This window comes from Aedes aegypti, chromosome 2 (assembly GCF_002204515.2).
Source record: "Aedes aegypti strain LVP_AGWG chromosome 2, AaegL5.0 Primary Assembly, whole genome shotgun sequence".
In the NCBI taxonomy this organism is placed as follows: Eukaryota; Metazoa; Arthropoda; class Insecta; order Diptera; family Culicidae; genus Aedes; species Aedes aegypti.
The window spans coordinates 274,288,193-274,304,646 of record NC_035108.1 but is presented as its reverse complement, the minus strand read 5'-3'; the positions used below and the strand labels follow the sequence as shown (position 1 = coordinate 274,304,646).

The 16,454-nt window shown below is 39.2% G+C and overlaps 3 protein-coding genes across 3 annotated transcripts; 1 reads left to right on the top strand and 2 right to left on the bottom strand.

Annotated features, from left to right (window-relative positions):
• Positions 1-859: 859 nt before the first annotated feature.
• On the bottom strand, positions 860-2,576 carry LOC5572672 (mitochondrial import inner membrane translocase subunit Tim23). Its single transcript, XM_001654088.2, has 3 exons — positions 2,388-2,576; positions 2,041-2,287; positions 860-1,464 (listed from the first exon to the last, which is right to left on the bottom strand). The coding sequence occupies exons 1-3, from the start codon at positions 2,437-2,439 to the stop codon at positions 1,170-1,172; spliced, it is 594 nt and encodes a 197-aa protein (XP_001654138.1). The 5' UTR covers positions 2,440-2,576; the 3' UTR covers positions 860-1,169.
• A 6,387-nt stretch (positions 2,577-8,963) lies between these two features.
• On the top strand, positions 8,964-9,723 carry LOC5572640 (prefoldin subunit 1). Its single transcript, XM_001654086.2, has 2 exons — positions 8,964-9,147; positions 9,206-9,723. The coding sequence occupies exons 1-2, from the start codon at positions 9,127-9,129 to the stop codon at positions 9,578-9,580; spliced, it is 396 nt and encodes a 131-aa protein (XP_001654136.1). The 5' UTR covers positions 8,964-9,126; the 3' UTR covers positions 9,581-9,723.
• On the bottom strand, positions 9,645-16,129 carry LOC5572638 (protein-lysine N-methyltransferase CG9154). Its single transcript, XM_001654085.2, has 3 exons — positions 15,707-16,129; positions 15,488-15,641; positions 9,645-10,057 (listed from the first exon to the last, which is right to left on the bottom strand). Exons 1-3 carry the CDS (start codon positions 15,863-15,865, stop codon positions 9,693-9,695), a joined length of 678 nt encoding a protein of 225 aa, XP_001654135.1. The 5' UTR covers positions 15,866-16,129; the 3' UTR covers positions 9,645-9,692.
• Between the last annotated feature and the right edge of the window lie 325 nt (positions 16,130-16,454).

Genomic DNA, 16,454 nt, shown 5'->3' with positions numbered 1-16,454 from the left:
TTACTCGATCGACGCGCGACATGTTTGATCCTGCAAGCAAGCAGCAAGCGTCAAGGTCGTAAGATCAAACAGAACTCTTAAGGAGAAACTTTTGATGAAAACTGTGGAAAAATGTGGAATGTGGAAATGTGGTGTAATTCTCAGGAAATGCTCGAATAAAATTCAAAAACTTTTAGCGGTATCCAGAATTTGAGAACAAAGAAGAAAATAATCCAAAACGAACTTTTTGGCTGGTTCACTAGTTGGAATTTAACATTATTTCTAACAAATGTAACACACTGAATACTTATCTTTATGAGCTTCTAGATAAAATTCCTAGATGTATTCCTAAATCAATTTTTGGACGCAGTCCCAGAGAAGTTGCTCATTAACCTCCTAAAGGAGTTATGTTGGGATCCCTTCAGAGAACGTAAGAAGAATACCCCTTCTGGATTCCGAGATGAGCCATCCTCGGGCTGCAAATCTCGTACATAAAGATTATAATAATAAACCGCTACTGGATTTTTGTAGACAATTACTCTGCCAGCAATTAATTGATCTGGTCTGTCAGAAAACCGCAACGAGTATCAGTCAAGCTTTGTCAAATATCTTTTTAAAAAAAATGAATTTTTCTACCATTTTTACTGCAAAATTCTCCAAGAAACCCGTTTGAGTATCTAATCCAGATGGTCGGTTTTTCATCATCAGAAACACTAGAAAAATGAATTTGAATTTGGGTCAAGTCGGAAAAAATTAACCAAGTCACAAAAAGTCACTAGCTGCCAGCTTTTTACATGTAGCGAATACAACACAAGTTGACAATAGTTGCTGTTCGATTTCGAAGGAAGTGTTATAACTACTTAGAATAAGTAATGCAATAAACGATGTAATACAATTACAATTTATTAGTTGCTCACACGCAGAACTTAAATTAGAGTGCCATTTTCGTACAATGAAAATATTTTAAAAATATTCAAATCACAGCTGACAAGTGTACCTTAAAACATACATAATCAAACCCATTTCAAGGAAACACTTGTTCCCGGTGTGTCTTTCTTTGGCCGACAAATCAATCAACGATGATAGAGAACCGATCGCTTCGTGGCCTACACGCTTCGAATTTACCTACTGAACCTATAGTGATTTTAAGCTTCTCGTCATAATCCTAATTGGGAACTAAATCGAATAATCTACATGTACTGCGATCGCAGTTCTTTCAATTTTTTCGAGCTCCCGCCGGTGACGTTCCATAGCACGTAGAGCGAACTCAAAGCCAGACCGATTCCTCCTCCCATGGCACACTTCCTCAAGCCTGCGGTGGACTTGTAGAGCAGCCCGGTGGCACCACCGGCCGCTATCGTGTTGATTTCATCATCCTCTCCACGCGCCCACTGGAGCACCACGCCGAAGACGGAATACATCACCGCCAGGGTGCCAAGGGTGTTTGCGGTAGCTGCTCCCTGCTTCATCACATGATTCAACAGCCTGGAAAGAAGGGTAGAGTAGGGATGAAACAGTGCGGAAACATTGAATTAATACTATATATTGACGTAGGAACAGGGGGTCAAAGTTAAGAGTTTTATTGCAAGAAAATTTAAAGTTTATCGATATGGAGAAATCACTAGAAGAAGTGCTCCAAAATTAACTGAAAGCAGAATAATAATTAAATAGACTTAAGGAACCTTCCTTTTAGTTTTATTAAAAATAGATTTTTAGAGACCTGACCTAAAAGGAACAGCTCTGCAAATGACAGTTTTTGTTTTAGCAAATCAAGTAAGTACCCATATGCTAATTTTTAAATTCTTGTGGAAAGAACTTCTTAAGCTCAACTAGTAAAAGTGCAGCTATAGCCCCTACAATTTATTTCTCTCCGATTTTTATCAGACCCCTTTTTCCCCTTTGATTTTATCTCCACGTTGTGGTGAATTTATGATCAGCTGTTCCCACTGTTCCTCTACGGTCTCCACTCAAGCTTCTGCAGAAAGCAACAACAGATTGAAGAAAGCGTTCCAGATATTTAGGATTTTAATTTAAGAAACTTAATCAACTAAACTAACTTACTGTGTTCGACGCAGCTTTCCGGTTTGATTGGCCAGTGCAGTGGCGCGCACTCCATTGTAAAAGCCTGCTACTCCTCCGATACCCGCTCCGATCATCGCCGACGAACCAATCTGTGAGAATGCCAATTCAAATCTACCCCTCTGTTTGGAGGCGCCCTCGGGGAAGATAAACTCTGGCTGGGACTGCAGGTAGCGGGTGTCATAGTTCAGGTACGGCGACAAGGGTTGAATTTGCTGAGATGGAAGTGCTGCAATTATCAAAACAATCATCATCAATGGCATTGAGGTTACACGCCTCGCGAGGGCTGCAATATTGCGTAACTTTGAGATTTGAGGAATCATACTTACCCGGTGCCGGAGCTCCGAAAGATAGCGGTTTACTCAAATAGTCGTCACTCATTGTGTGCTGGGGAGATTGTTCCGAAGAGAAACACTGGATTTTTGGGGTGAAAAATACGAAAATCAATCGCAATCACGACAGCCAATCTGCGCCGTGCGATGGAGAGGACAATGATTGAGTTTTGACGTTTCGATATTTGAGTTTGACAATCATGAATCATCGACGGGGGCTCCAAAGCGGTCGACGTTAGCTCATACACACTGAACGAAAACATCCTCCTTTTTCACAAAGGAGAAATCTGCAACCAGACCAGGCAGAAATCACACCTCAAATAACGCACGTAATCATTCACGCAGCGAACTACCCGGATAAAAACGTATCATTCAGTGAATGGAATAAACCATTAATGTACAATATAACGTATTGGATACAATACAGCGTATTGTAATTGAATGTCGAAGCAATATTATTCTTGTTTGGATATACAATTCAAAAACAATATAATATATTGTAACAGAACATTGTATTGTTTTTAATTGGTTTTATACCTTACAATTTTGGTTATATTCCTATTTTCGCGTAAAACAACTGTTGCTTTTTTCTATGTAGCTTTGCTGAAAGAAATAAACAAAACAAGTTCAGAAAGCAAAAAATGTTGGGTGAAAAATATTCAAAAAGTAAAAATAAGTAGTTTTTTAGTAGTCACTTGACATTAGCTGTAACGACGAATGCAACCATGATACAGTTCGTTGAATTGTTTTTGTATTGTACAACAATACACGAATTGCTAATCCAGACAATACATGAACATTATATCGTATTGTATTTTCAAAATGTTTGTATGAGAAAATATCTATATTTGTACTAGTGGTCCCGGCAAACTTCGTCTTGCCATCAAGTAGGCTGTTGAAAAACGCTATGGATCGTCCCATACAAAATGACAGCTCCGTTCACTCTCGTTTTCCCTACTTTTCCGGTGAATATCCTGGGATTTTTATACATGCAAACATGTCGGAACCCTTGTGGAACAAAACGGAGCAATTATCATTCGAATACGTTGACCCGTTCTCAAGCCATTTCGTGACATACAAACACTACTCCATTTTTATTTATATAGATTGTTACGATACTTAACCACCCATACATTATATTGCAAAAATCTCATATACAATACAGTAAACTGTTCAAAACAATATATTGTACTGTAATTGTATTGTCATTTTACATATACTGTATTGTATTTCCAATATATTGAATGGTGCTGTTACAATACGTTATATTTTTTTGTATTGTATTTTTTATCCGGGTAGACTATCGAAATTCATACATTTTGCCTTATGGAACTATTATGAGCCTCTGTACATGCTATAAATTCTTTTGTTCTTTTGACTTTTACTGTGCGCCGTGTGTTGGTGCTGTCTCGCTCTCTCTCACGGGCATTTTGAAAACAGGGCGCGCAGTAAAAGTCAAACGTTTTATAGCATGCAGAGGCTCATTGCTATATGAACGCTTTATGTATTGCGCATTTCTTCCACCACTGGACTATCGCAGAAGTTTTTACAAGTGCGGAAACGCTAATAAAAGTGCGCAATTGCATCAAATCGGGTAGGTGTCTATGGGGGACTTATTCTTTGTAAATCAAAGAATAAGTGCTCTGAAGACACCGACAGGATTGAATGCAATCCCGCACTTTTATTCTCACTTTCGCACTTATGAGGCCGCACTTCGCAGTCCAGTAGTGAAAGAAATACACAATATCATTTTAGGATATTTCCACACCAAAGCGTCAATGAGCCTCTGTACGTGCTATAAATTCTTTTGTTCTCATGACTTATACTGTGCGCCGTGTGTTGATGCTGCCTCGCTCAAGCCCCAAGCACAATGTGATCGGCAGCGCGGTACAACGGCAAAACGGCAAGCCCATCTTGAGCTACACTCTACTTGTCAAGTCAATGTTGAAAAGGATTTAGTCAACACTGGATTGATAAGGGCCCATTCACAAATTTCATAACGCTAGAGGGGGTGGGTGGGTGTCCTAGCGATGTTACGGCCCATACAAAAATTGAATAACATTCATACAAAAAGCGTTACAAGGGGGTGGGTGGGTGCCCAAAATGGGCAATTTCAGCGTTATGAAATAAATAAGTGAAGTGTAGATCAGTTGTGCTCATCCTGCGGCCCGATCTGCGCTGCAATGCGGCCCGCGGGGTGATTTCAAAAATAGTAAAATAAAAAAAAACGTTTCGATACGCTTAAAAGAAAATATGTAAAGAATATGTAGAATTTTCAACCACTGTGTAACCTCGTTTAAGAGAGCCAAGAGCGGCTCAATGAGAGTTGAGAGAGCGTTCGTTCATGTTTACGCTCTCAAACTTGAATGACTGCTGATCACATTCACCTTTTCGATGTCTGTTGTCAAACGCTTCGTTAGGAAAGCAGTCGTGTGTGTTGTATTGATTCGAGAAAATGGAGGCCAGCAGCAGCAAAAAGAGAAGAGTGGCTGAAGAAGGCCGTGTTTTTCAGGAAAAGTGGTGTGAAATGTATTTTTTCACATGTGTAAATCAGAAACCAGTTTGTTTGATATGTAACGAAGCCGTTGCAGTTATGAAAGAGTTCAAGGTGAAGCGGCATTATGAATCAAAACACTCGAAAATGGACAAATATGTTGGAGAGGCGAGAGCTGAGAAATGTGCTGAATTGAAGGGACATTTGGCCAATCAGCAACTTTTCTTTGTGAAGCGACAGATAGAAAATGAGTTGTGCACAAAAGCGAGTTATATTGTCGCGGAAAAGATTGCTTCTCAATCAAAGGCATTTTCGGATGGTGAGTTCATTAAGGAGTGTATGGAAGCTGTTGTGCAAATCATTTGTCCGGAAAAAAGTCGTATTTTTACGCAAGTTAGTTTGTCCCGGTCAACAATCACTAGAAGAGTTGAGGACATTGCGGAAAATTTGGCCATGAGTTTGAAGAAAACAGCTGGAGATTTCGTGTTTTTCTCGGTGGCATTGGATGAAAGCACGGATATAACAGATACGGCCCAGTTGGCTGTATTTATTCGGGGCGTTTCTGCAAATTTTGAGGTGACATAAGAATTGGCACGCCTTTTTCCTATGAAAGGCACGACGAAGGGTGTGGATATATTCAACGCACTAAATGCAGTTTTAAACGAATTTGATCTACCATTGAAGAAAATGTCCGGTGCGGTTACTGACGGTGCTCCTGCTATGTGTGGTAGGTTAGACAACGGTGTCCCTATTCTCTTTTGCTTTCACTAAAATATACTTATAAATTTTACCATTCAGGAAAAAATGAGGGCGCTATTGCTCATCTTCGGAAACTACCAGGAGTTTCAGAGCAATTCACTCAGTATCATTGTATCGTTCATCAGGAGAATCTTTGCGCAAAAAATGTTGGGTTCAAGGACGTCATGAAGGATGTTATCAAAGTGGTTAATTTCATCAGATCGCACGCGTTGAATCACCGTGAATTTCAACAACTTCTTGCAGACGTGGATGCAGAATATGGGGACATACCATATTTTACTGAAGTACGTTGGCTTAGTAGAGGAAAGGTATTGCGACGAGTTTTTGATCTCCGTGCGGAAATTGTGGAATTTATGGCCAAAAAAGGAAAACCAGTGAAGCAGTTCGAAAACGCGGAGTGGATGTCAGATTTGGCTTTTCTGACTGACATCACAGGTCATTTGAACGATTTAAATTTGAGCCTTCAAGGTAAAGATAAATTGGTTCACAACATGCTGAACCAAATTAAAGCGTTCGAAAATAAGCTTGTTCTGTGGAAAAAACAGATTGAAAATTTCAATTTTGCTCATTTTCCCACACTGGCAAATAACAAAGTGGCGTCAACTAAAAAATACGTTGACGCACTCCACGCAATGATTACTGATTTTTCACACAGATTCGGAGATTTCAAAGCGCAGGAAGCAGCGCTTCAAATTTTTTCTGCCCCTTTCAGTTTTGATGCTGAGCGAGCTCCTGAGAACATGCAAATGGAAATTATTGAACTGCAGTGTGATACAGAGTTGCGAGAGAAGTTCAATAATCATACTTTACTGGACTTCTATTCCAAATTCATTTCGGACACCCGGTTCCCGGTATTGAGAAGGCATGCTCTTTTTGTCGCATCTTTGTTTGGATCTACTTACATCTGTGAGCAACTGTTTTCCACAATGAAGCAAGTTAAATCAAAGTCAAGAAATAAGATTACAGACGATCATTTGGAAATTGCCCTTCGTATTTCGACCTCCGCTATCAAAGCTGATCTGGATAAACTGGCTCAAGAAAAGAGCAAATAAAACTAAATCAGTAAGAATATGTTTTGTAACCCAATTTAAATTCTAAAATAAATTGAAGTAAACAACATTCGTTATGTTTTCAATAAACAAGGACAGGTTAAATCATTCTATACTATATTCAAGGGGGTGGTCACTCTACGCACTGTGCCTCGCGCAGCTATGGCACATTTCGGCGCAATGACTGGCACACCTGATCAAAGTGGGTTGCTATAAAAATCACAGTGAACTGAAATTTTCGTCCCAGCAACCATTGAGTTTTCTGAGTTGTGTGCTATTTGTCAAACAAGAAAGTCATAAAACTTTCGCGTTGGCTTCGGGTTCACGGAGAAATGGGTAAAACGTGCAGGGATCTTCGGAGACATAATCGTCATCGTGTGTCCAGAGGATTACAGTATTCCACACATACTGCATCCCGATGATTTCACCGTAATGATCTCCCAACTGTTTGCACACTCTCCCTTGCCCCACGATTCTGTACATAACCGTTGATGCTCCGTGCAACAGTTTCCATGTTGTCTCGGAATTCATATGGGCCTTTTTCTACACCTTCCCATTGAAGTCTTACATCAAGCATATGAATGGCTTTCTGGTTTTCCCCTGCGATAAGGGAACGTCCATAAATGAGGTAGCATTTGTTGCAGATTTTTGACACCCTCTCCCCATAGTAGCTCCTATTTTCTATACCTAATACATGGTTCGTCACAATATCGTAGATTTCTCCCTCTCCCGTAAACTACTATGGCATGTATGGATGGCCTTTAATGTTAGTAAAATGTATCCCGGATAACTACCGCTCATGAAAAACAATGAAGGGGAAGTTATGTAAAACTTGAAAGGCAAACCAGAAGAAAATTAAACATGTCAATGCTTGCTGAGACAGTTTTTCCATAATTTCAGTTCATTGTTTTTTATTGCATGTAGTATTATAGCACGCTTGACACACCTTGGCGCTCTAACGGCACAACTGTGCCGAATGAAGTGCGTAGAGTGGGGAGGTCACTGGCTATATTGAATATTGAGAAACATGCATTTTAAATTGTATACTAAAATTCGTCGAAATTATAAAAAAAAGTATTGCGGCCCGCAGCATTGATAGAAAAACATAATTTGGCCCGTAACATGCTGACACCTGAGCACCACTGGTGTAGATCAAGATGGGCATGCCGTTTTGCCGTTGTGCCGCGTTGCCGTTCACATTGTGCTTGGGGCCTCACTCTCATGGGCAACTTAAAAACAGGCCGCACAGTAAAAGTCAAACGTTTAATAGCATGCATAGGCTCATAGGCGAATGGTGTGCAATTTCAAGGGTGGTACTGGCGGCTCTTTATCGCTACCCCAACGTGTTGCTGGTTCTAAAATGTAAACAACCATACAAAATTACGACCAAACAATGGTGAAGGCGTAATCAATTTTGTGGAAAACATCCATTTTGGGAATTCTGCAGAATTTTCTGATTAAATTTCCAACAGCGCACTGTAGTAGCAAGTAGCAAATAATTGCTTGCAAACAATACCCTTCAAGCGCATTTATTACCTGAAATCTTGCGAATTCTATTCCGCGTTAAGCCTTAAAACTGGTTCTGTACTTAGGTTGGCGGCTTTTCAATTTTACTCCCATTTGATAGCCGCCCTCCACCCTTGGTGAAATAGGGTCCTAAAGCCCTGTCCCAATTTTAGTGCCAAACGCTTAAGTATAGGCCAAAAATACATGTTTACTCAATTTTTTAAAGTTTTCTTGTTGGTTTAAGTCCAAAAAACCTTTTTTCATGTTTCTTTAGATTTTGTCACACCCCTTGGCTTAAACTCAAATTTTGGGTGTAATTTGTTTTCCGTGTCCCTTCCGAAATGTCAGATAGGAACAACCCCAGTGTTAAAACTAAAAGCCCTGTGGTGTTTTTGTCGACTAAGCAAACGTCAAACATGATCAAAAGTGTCAAGGTTCATTTATGGACCCAATTTTTAAATTAAATTTTCAACACGATATATGAAATGCGGTGGCGCGTCGGTCGTCGCAAGTTTATCGTTAAACAGTCAATAGCCGTTATTTTAGCGGGAAAAATTGCTAAAGTAATTGCAGTAACATGCTCTTTCGTGTAATTCAATAAAAACAAGATTTCGTTTAAAATTTTAGGACCCAATTTACGTAGGAGATGCCGACGTTAGCCCACACGTGTTTTACTGTTGCAGCTGCGTGCTTTGGTAGCATATTTCTACAATCCACGCACCCCTCGTTATGCTTCTTCGCATGTCATGTAATGTTGCCAATGTTGCGCTTGCCGATTTGACAGTTCGATTTTATTCTTCTCAGGTTGATTCTTCGGGAAAAAAGTCTGAAAGTTTTGAACACATGCATTTATCGAAAGCGATAAATCTCTGAATAACTCTAATAGTTTATTAATTTCCCATCAAACCAACGAGGACATCGAACAAACATGGATTTGGAATTGAAAAAGGTACGCTCGCTGATACAATTATTGTCGACCCAGCGTTAATTCATTGTTCCCATTTTAGGCCTTCTCCGAGATGCAGATGAACAAAATCGAATCGACCAAGAAAATCCGCCTGCTGGACATGAAAACGGATAGCTTGAAGGTGTCCAAACAGCGAGTGGAGCTAACCAACAAGGAAATTTCCCAGCTGAATGCCGATACCAAAGTTTACGCCTCGGTGGGACGTATGTTCGTCCTGTCGGATGTTCCTTCGTTGACCGATGAGATGAAAATCAAACAGAGCAACTTCGAGGAGATGATCGGCCAGTGCGAGAAGAACAAGGAATTTCTGCTGAAAAATCTCAAGGAGCAGGAGGACAGCCTTCGGGAGCTGGTCCAGCAAAAGCGGACAGAATCGACGGCGAAGGAAAACGGCACCGAGGCGAAGAAGGAATAGAATTCTAGACATATAAGTTAGACGCGATTCAATGCATTTCGGATGATTGATGATAAAGAATGGATCGTAAAGCATCATTTTTTGTAACGTTATCTATAACCCGATAATAAAACTACACCTTTTCTGATAACACACTATCCAGATCGAAATTAGCATAAGAGGCAAATTCGTTTCCTAAATTCCTTTCGTGTTGCGGTTCAAATTTGCATATATCCAAACCCAGAAATTTCTTAGCCCACTCTTTCACTGCATATCCAGAGCAGAGGACAGTTTTACAATCGTCTTTGGCGATTTTACGTACAATGATGCCCATTTTCTCTATGCATTCTTCCGAAAGAAACGGCGGATCCGCGATGATTAGATCGAATGATTTCCTGTACTCTTCCAGATAGTCGTCCTCGGTGGCGCGGTTGTAGTCGAAATGTTTGAAATCCTCTCCAATGGATGCGAATCGTTGGTCGTACTCAAATAAGGTCACTGGGTGAAGTAGGATTGGTTTATAGGTAATTAGTGTTGCTACTTATAAAATAGAATGACAATGAAGTCCACTCCCCACAACTCGATATTCTAAATCTCGACATTGATAGAACCATAGTAAAATAGACTTAGAGACCACATGTCCGAAAACGAGACCAATAAGGAGCCAAAAAAATAAATAAAGAGACCAAACAGGAAACAGGCAACACTCCCAAGAGTAATTCTATAAGGATTTAAAAAAGATTCTTAAAGGAATCAGAGCTAACTTCTCTCAGAGGGCGCTTGTAAATGTTTCTTTGGGGATTCCCACAGGGTATTATGCTAGGATTTTCCTATTGATTTATCGCCGGAAATTTCAACAGAAATTAATTCAGGCACCTGCTCAACATTTGTGTTCAGGAGTTCGTTCAGAGGTCTTTTTACAAATTTCTCTATGGATTTCTTTAAGATTTCCGATTAGGATATATTCATGAATGCAACCATGTTTTTTAGGGATGTCCCCAGAAATTACTCAAGAGATTTCTCCATGTTTCTTCTTTAAATTGCTCAAAGAAGTGCTCAGTTCTCCAAGAATATGTCTAATAATTATTCTATAGATTTTTCTAGGTAATCTTCAGAAAATCATTTGCGGATAGTATGCTAGGATATTCCCCAACATTTTCGTTCGGATATTCTATATTAATATCCTCAGGAATTATCGCAGTGATGAATCCTGGGCTTCCTCCTGAGTTTTTTTTACAATCCAGGAAATTGTCATAAATTATTCGAGAAAATCCAGAAATACCGTGAACGTACCATACTTGACGCGGGGCCAAACTTGACGTTTTTTTATTAATGTTACCATAAATTAACTCTAGTTCAGACTAGCACTCGAAAATGAAGTAATCAATCATCATTTATATGTTATTGACGGGATCCAACAAACAAAGGTTCATTTTTGATTATTAATAGGTCAGTAATATTCTTTTATTTAAGAGTTGCCATCGACATTTTTCTAATTTTAATGATTCTTTGAGTTACACGCCGCTTCACCTTAAGGAACCAGGTGTTCCACAAAATCTGCTAGAATTTGTATCTTTCATTCTCAACGCAATTGACAATGGCAAACACGTAGAATCCCTCTACACTGAGTTCAGTAAGGCATTTGACCGAATCGACATACCTGGCTCCAATAGGAATGGAGCCAGGACTCTTTAATTGGAGGGAGTTATATCTATCACATCGGAAACAAATAGTGCGCTTTCAAAATAAATCCTCAGCACCCATTTCTGTAACATCTGGAGTACCACAAGGTTCTCATTTTGGCCACTTTTTTATTTACTATGTAAACGAAATGTCCTTTATACTTACAAAAATAAAATTTCTTATATGTATATTAGACAGTTTCACAAAAATCAAAATTTCTGAGATTCAACCAGTCACCCCCTAGTCCCAGTTGCAATACTAAAACAAACTACCAGACAAATTTTCACCCATTTTGGAGAAAATTAGCAGGTGCCTCAAGTCGAATTTGTGTTTTTTGGCTATTTTTTACATTTAAAAAATTCTAAAGAGAATTTGGAAAAATGAAAACGAGTGAAACCAATGTTTATTATATGCAGCATAGAAAAAGGACTAAAGGCACAAATCACTACTTGAGCATTTCTCTTCATTCACTTAGGAAAAAAATAATGCACTTTTGAACAATGAATCGTGATGAATTTTTTTGGCCTCAAGTCACTTGGTCCATGGCAAAAACAACACTCTAAATGAAGTCCCGTAATCAAACTCTGATCCTCAAGTCGAGAAGCTAAACCTCGAGGCTATATCACATATGTAATTGCTTGGCATCAAATGCGAATGTTGTGTGAAACACGACTGCGTTGATGACATTTGATAGCTGTTTTCTTCAATCATCATCCATCATTGAAAAAACAAAGCTACTATGTTCAATTTTGTAACATGGCAGCAATTGCGCCATTTGGCAGCAGCTCTAAATGCAGGGGATTGAGGAATGTCGTATTTCCGACGATTTTTTACAATTTTTCTGCAATTCGGATACAAAAATGATGTACTACAATAATGTTCAGAAATGACAAAGGAATGATACTACGGTTGAACTTTTATGATTAGACATGAGGTTAAGAATCTTGTAGAACAAAAACTGTAGAGAAATGTATGTTTTACAGGTACTTCAATGAACAGAAATCAATTTTATGAGGTCAAAACCATCTCTTATCGGCATACAGTGTTCTCAAAAGTTGTAAAGTACTAATAATACCTTCAACTAGTGGTATTTATTTGAATTTTCGTTTTTCCAAATTCTCGTTAGAATTTGAATGTAAAAAATAGCCAAAAAACTCAAATTCGACTTGAGGCACCTCCTAATCTTCTCCAAATTGGACGAAAATGTGTCTGGTAGTTTGTTTTAGTATTGCAACTAGGACTAGGGGGTGACTGGTTGAATCCCCGAAATTTTGATTTTTGTGAAACTGTCTAATAACCATCGAATGAATTATTGAAGGAAATTCTTGTTTTCTACCTTTATTAACGAGATTTTTAACCCTAGACAAAATATTCCAGAATATCCCTGGCAAAAATCCTGCATAAATTCAATGATGACATCCATGTAAAATTACTCAAAGAATACCTGGATGTATTTCTGAAGGAATCTTAGGAGGCATCTCCGGAGGAAATCAGAGGAAAATCGATGGAAGAATCACTATATGAATTCCTTGAGGACTTAAGATTTCCTCGCGAAATTTTTGAAAACTTTATGAAAAAAATCCTGGTGGAATCCCTGGAGTAATGTCTAGGGTTGCCATTAGAAAAACTACAGGTTGAATTCTTGTAAGTATCTTGAACGAAATTCTTGAAGGAATAAAGTCCGTGAATCATCTCATCACCAAATCAACTCTTGAAAAAAAAAATATCTGAAGGAAACAAATGCATGAATAAAATTAGGAAATAATACTTAGGCCTTAAGCCTCTGGTAAATCAAATTAGTTGTAAAAAATTCTAGTTATAACAACGGTAACAGTTATATACTAGTTGAGAACAGTTTGGCCAACTTTTTGAGCGCTTTTGTAGGTTTTTTCAGTGTTATTGCAAAATTTTAGTATGGATTATATTGAATTTTTAAGTCAAAAACTTCAAATAAAGGTTTCTCGAGATTCCTACTAGGGATTTTTTTTAAATTTGTCCAGATGTGCAAAATGACCTCAGGAATCGAGCCCTGTGCTCAGATTTGATGGACAATTTTATTTCATAATAACGGTCTGTCGGGGCACCGTGTTAGGGTGAATTCACGAGAAATAAAGCTTAAATAACTATAAATATCCTTTGTGAAATCCCTGGTCGAATTCTGTGAAAAATCCTCATATCAACTTCTATTTCCCGGTTCTATATGGATTTCTTTGGTTTTATTAGCTCCTGTTCCTTAGTTATCGTTTTGATCTCATTTTGGGGCACCAGGTTTCTAAAGTTCCAAGTCTTAAGGCTAAGTAGTTTTGATTGTAATTGTAATTGTAATTGTAATTTATTAACATAACGTAGGCCTGTTAGTTACACTTAAAATCAGGTCAAGGAAGAACACATTTTGAAAAATACAAAGGAAGATTAATCGAAGTACAATTGATTGTCAAGTACGTCTAATTCTTATCACTAGTGAAGGCGTCTGAGGGACTCCTTGAATGAGTGGATCGATGTTTTGCCTTTGACATCGGCAGGCAGTTGGTTCCAGAAGGGGATCCCAGAAATTAGGACGCTTTTCTTTCCGCTGGTGGTGTGCCTGGGAAGCAGGTATGCTCTCGCTCGCTCCATTTGACCTCGCTTCAGGTGTTCCAGGATGTAATCGGGAAGTTTCTTGTTCCACGCGTTGTACAGGAAGCAACATATCCGACGATGGTAGTTCTCCGGTAGGTCGTGGCCGAATACCGCATTGCGAACGGCTGCAGTTGTGTCATACCGATTTATTTTGAACACAAATCGAATGGATGACTTGAAGCACCTGTGCAGTTGCTCCTTTAATGCAACCGTGAGACCAGGATGATACACAATGTCGCAGTATGTGAACATTGGTATTATCACCGCCTGCACCAACTTGAGGCGCACTGGTTGGGATAGAACTGATCCAAAACGGCGGAAAGTTCGCAGCGTGTTGTATGCCTTCATGGTTACTCGATTGACTTGCTCCTTCCATTTCAGATTGCTATCCAGCAGCAGGCCAAGGTTGGTAACTGTGGTGCTCAAGGTGATCGTTTGTCCGCAGAACTTGATTTCAGCCCCCGGAACCACCTGGCCGTCTTTGCTGAATATTATCGCTTGGGTTTTTCTTGGGTTGGGAGAAAGTCCATTGACCGATGACCAGTTCGCTACTGCCACCAGGTCTTCATTCATAGCTTGGACCAGCCTATTTTTGATGCTCACTTTTGATAGTTTATATTGACTTGAAAAAGTATCATTATGAACCAATGCACGAGTTCACTATTTGACGTTTGAGCGGTGCCGTGTTATTTATGTGCCCATGGTAACGAGTGAATACGGCACGTCACGTCTCAAACGTCAAATTAGTGAACTCATGCATCGGTCCATACGCGCTAACATACATAGAGTATGCTGATACTTTTTCCGGTGTGTCAGTGCAAAACCAACTGATTTTCTTTGATTCGAAATCATGAGATGAATGAGCAACAATCATCAACGACGCGTACAAATTTCAATGACGGCCTACTTCGCCTTGAAACAGTCGAAAGCTACCCACAGAGCAAATACCATGTGCATCATCACATTACGCCTTATCATGTGATGAACTTTTTCTATCAATTCTCAAAGAGCACTATGATAAAAAAAAATATAAGACTATCTGTTCGGTGTTCAGACAGAGTGGACCAAGTGTTTTTTTAAAGCTTTTAGAAGAATGTACCACAATCATTCGAAATATCAAAATATACGCATTATTTGCTGTAATAATGGAATATATCTATTTGATGATAACTCTGTATTTAAATAGCATCACAAAAATCAGGATTGATGAAGTTCTCAAAGTATCTTTAAAACGCTAAAATATCATCATGTCCGGTCTGTCTGAACACTAGATTCTAGTTCTTAGAGGATTATATCGCGGGTATCTTTGATCGCTGAAGTGGAATTTCATTTGAGCGCCAAGATATGTCGATGACGCTTCAAACGCATTTTGAATTGATTTCGTGTTCTATACCTCGATTTAGACCTATCTTGAAGGGACCATTTCAATATCAAAATGTGGAGAGAACTGACCAGTATCAATGAACCCCAAAGGAAGTGAGAACACATTTTTCCTCCTCCTGAACATGCTCGCTGGCTCTAGTACATGTCCAGCGCACTGAACGTATATGGAAAGCAGATTCTAAATGTATTCCGGTACCGCAAGTAGTGTGTAGTCAAATTACTTGAATGTAAATTGCGACTTACCGTTATTAACAACTTCCTTAACATGGTGATAGAGCGATGGAGATGAAAGCAGAGCCACCTGAAGATCCCTTCCTTCAAATGCTGATTTGAAATGACCAACGACTCGCGCTAATTTAACTTTAGTTTCCTCGTTGTACCAGAACTGACTCAATTGCTGCAATTAATGGAAAATGATTTAAGTAACATAAAATGCAAGGAATTGTGCATCCTTATACAAACCCAATTCTCCTCGAAACCTTTATCGCCGGCAAGCTCGCCCGTTTCCTCGGCTTTTTCACGCAATTCTTTTTCGCGTAGAAATTGCTGGAGAACCAGCATTGTGTCGGCGGGAAGCTGGCAGTCATCATCGTCACTATCGTGCGTTCTGTTCTCCGACATGTTATTTTTGAATTGATAATGATTTCTATGCTAGAGATTATGTAGGATATTTCAAATTTTGAAAACAAATCCGTCGATTTATGCACCTAGTGGATACTAAAATTTATTTAAAATCGTGCCAGAATCAGCAGCGGCATGCGTGCTAATGTTTATCATCACACACGAAGATCGCGGCATGCGATGTTGTGGTGTGGGCATGTGCGATGTTTTCAAATTGATTTTCTCGATTTTCTCTTTCTACAAAGGGACTATGGGGCCAAGTTTGAAGCTTTCCCGGTCATTCACAAATTTCCAGGCCCATGACAACCAAATATCGATACACAGTGTCCTTCGTAGCCAGGATGTCCCGGGCGATAAGTGAATATCGCCCACTGTCAATTGTAAGAACTGTGAAAATAAAGACCAGTGTTTTGTTTAATTGTTTGCTATGGTTTGATTATCAATTTTTGATATTGTTAAATCAGCTAATTATGTGCCAAAAAGTTGAAGCACATTCAACATTTCGATGGTTTTGGAAGGAGAGCAAACATTAAAAGGCATCCTGTAAGCCTCCAAGCAAGCAATCAGTGATTTGATTGCGACAAGCAAG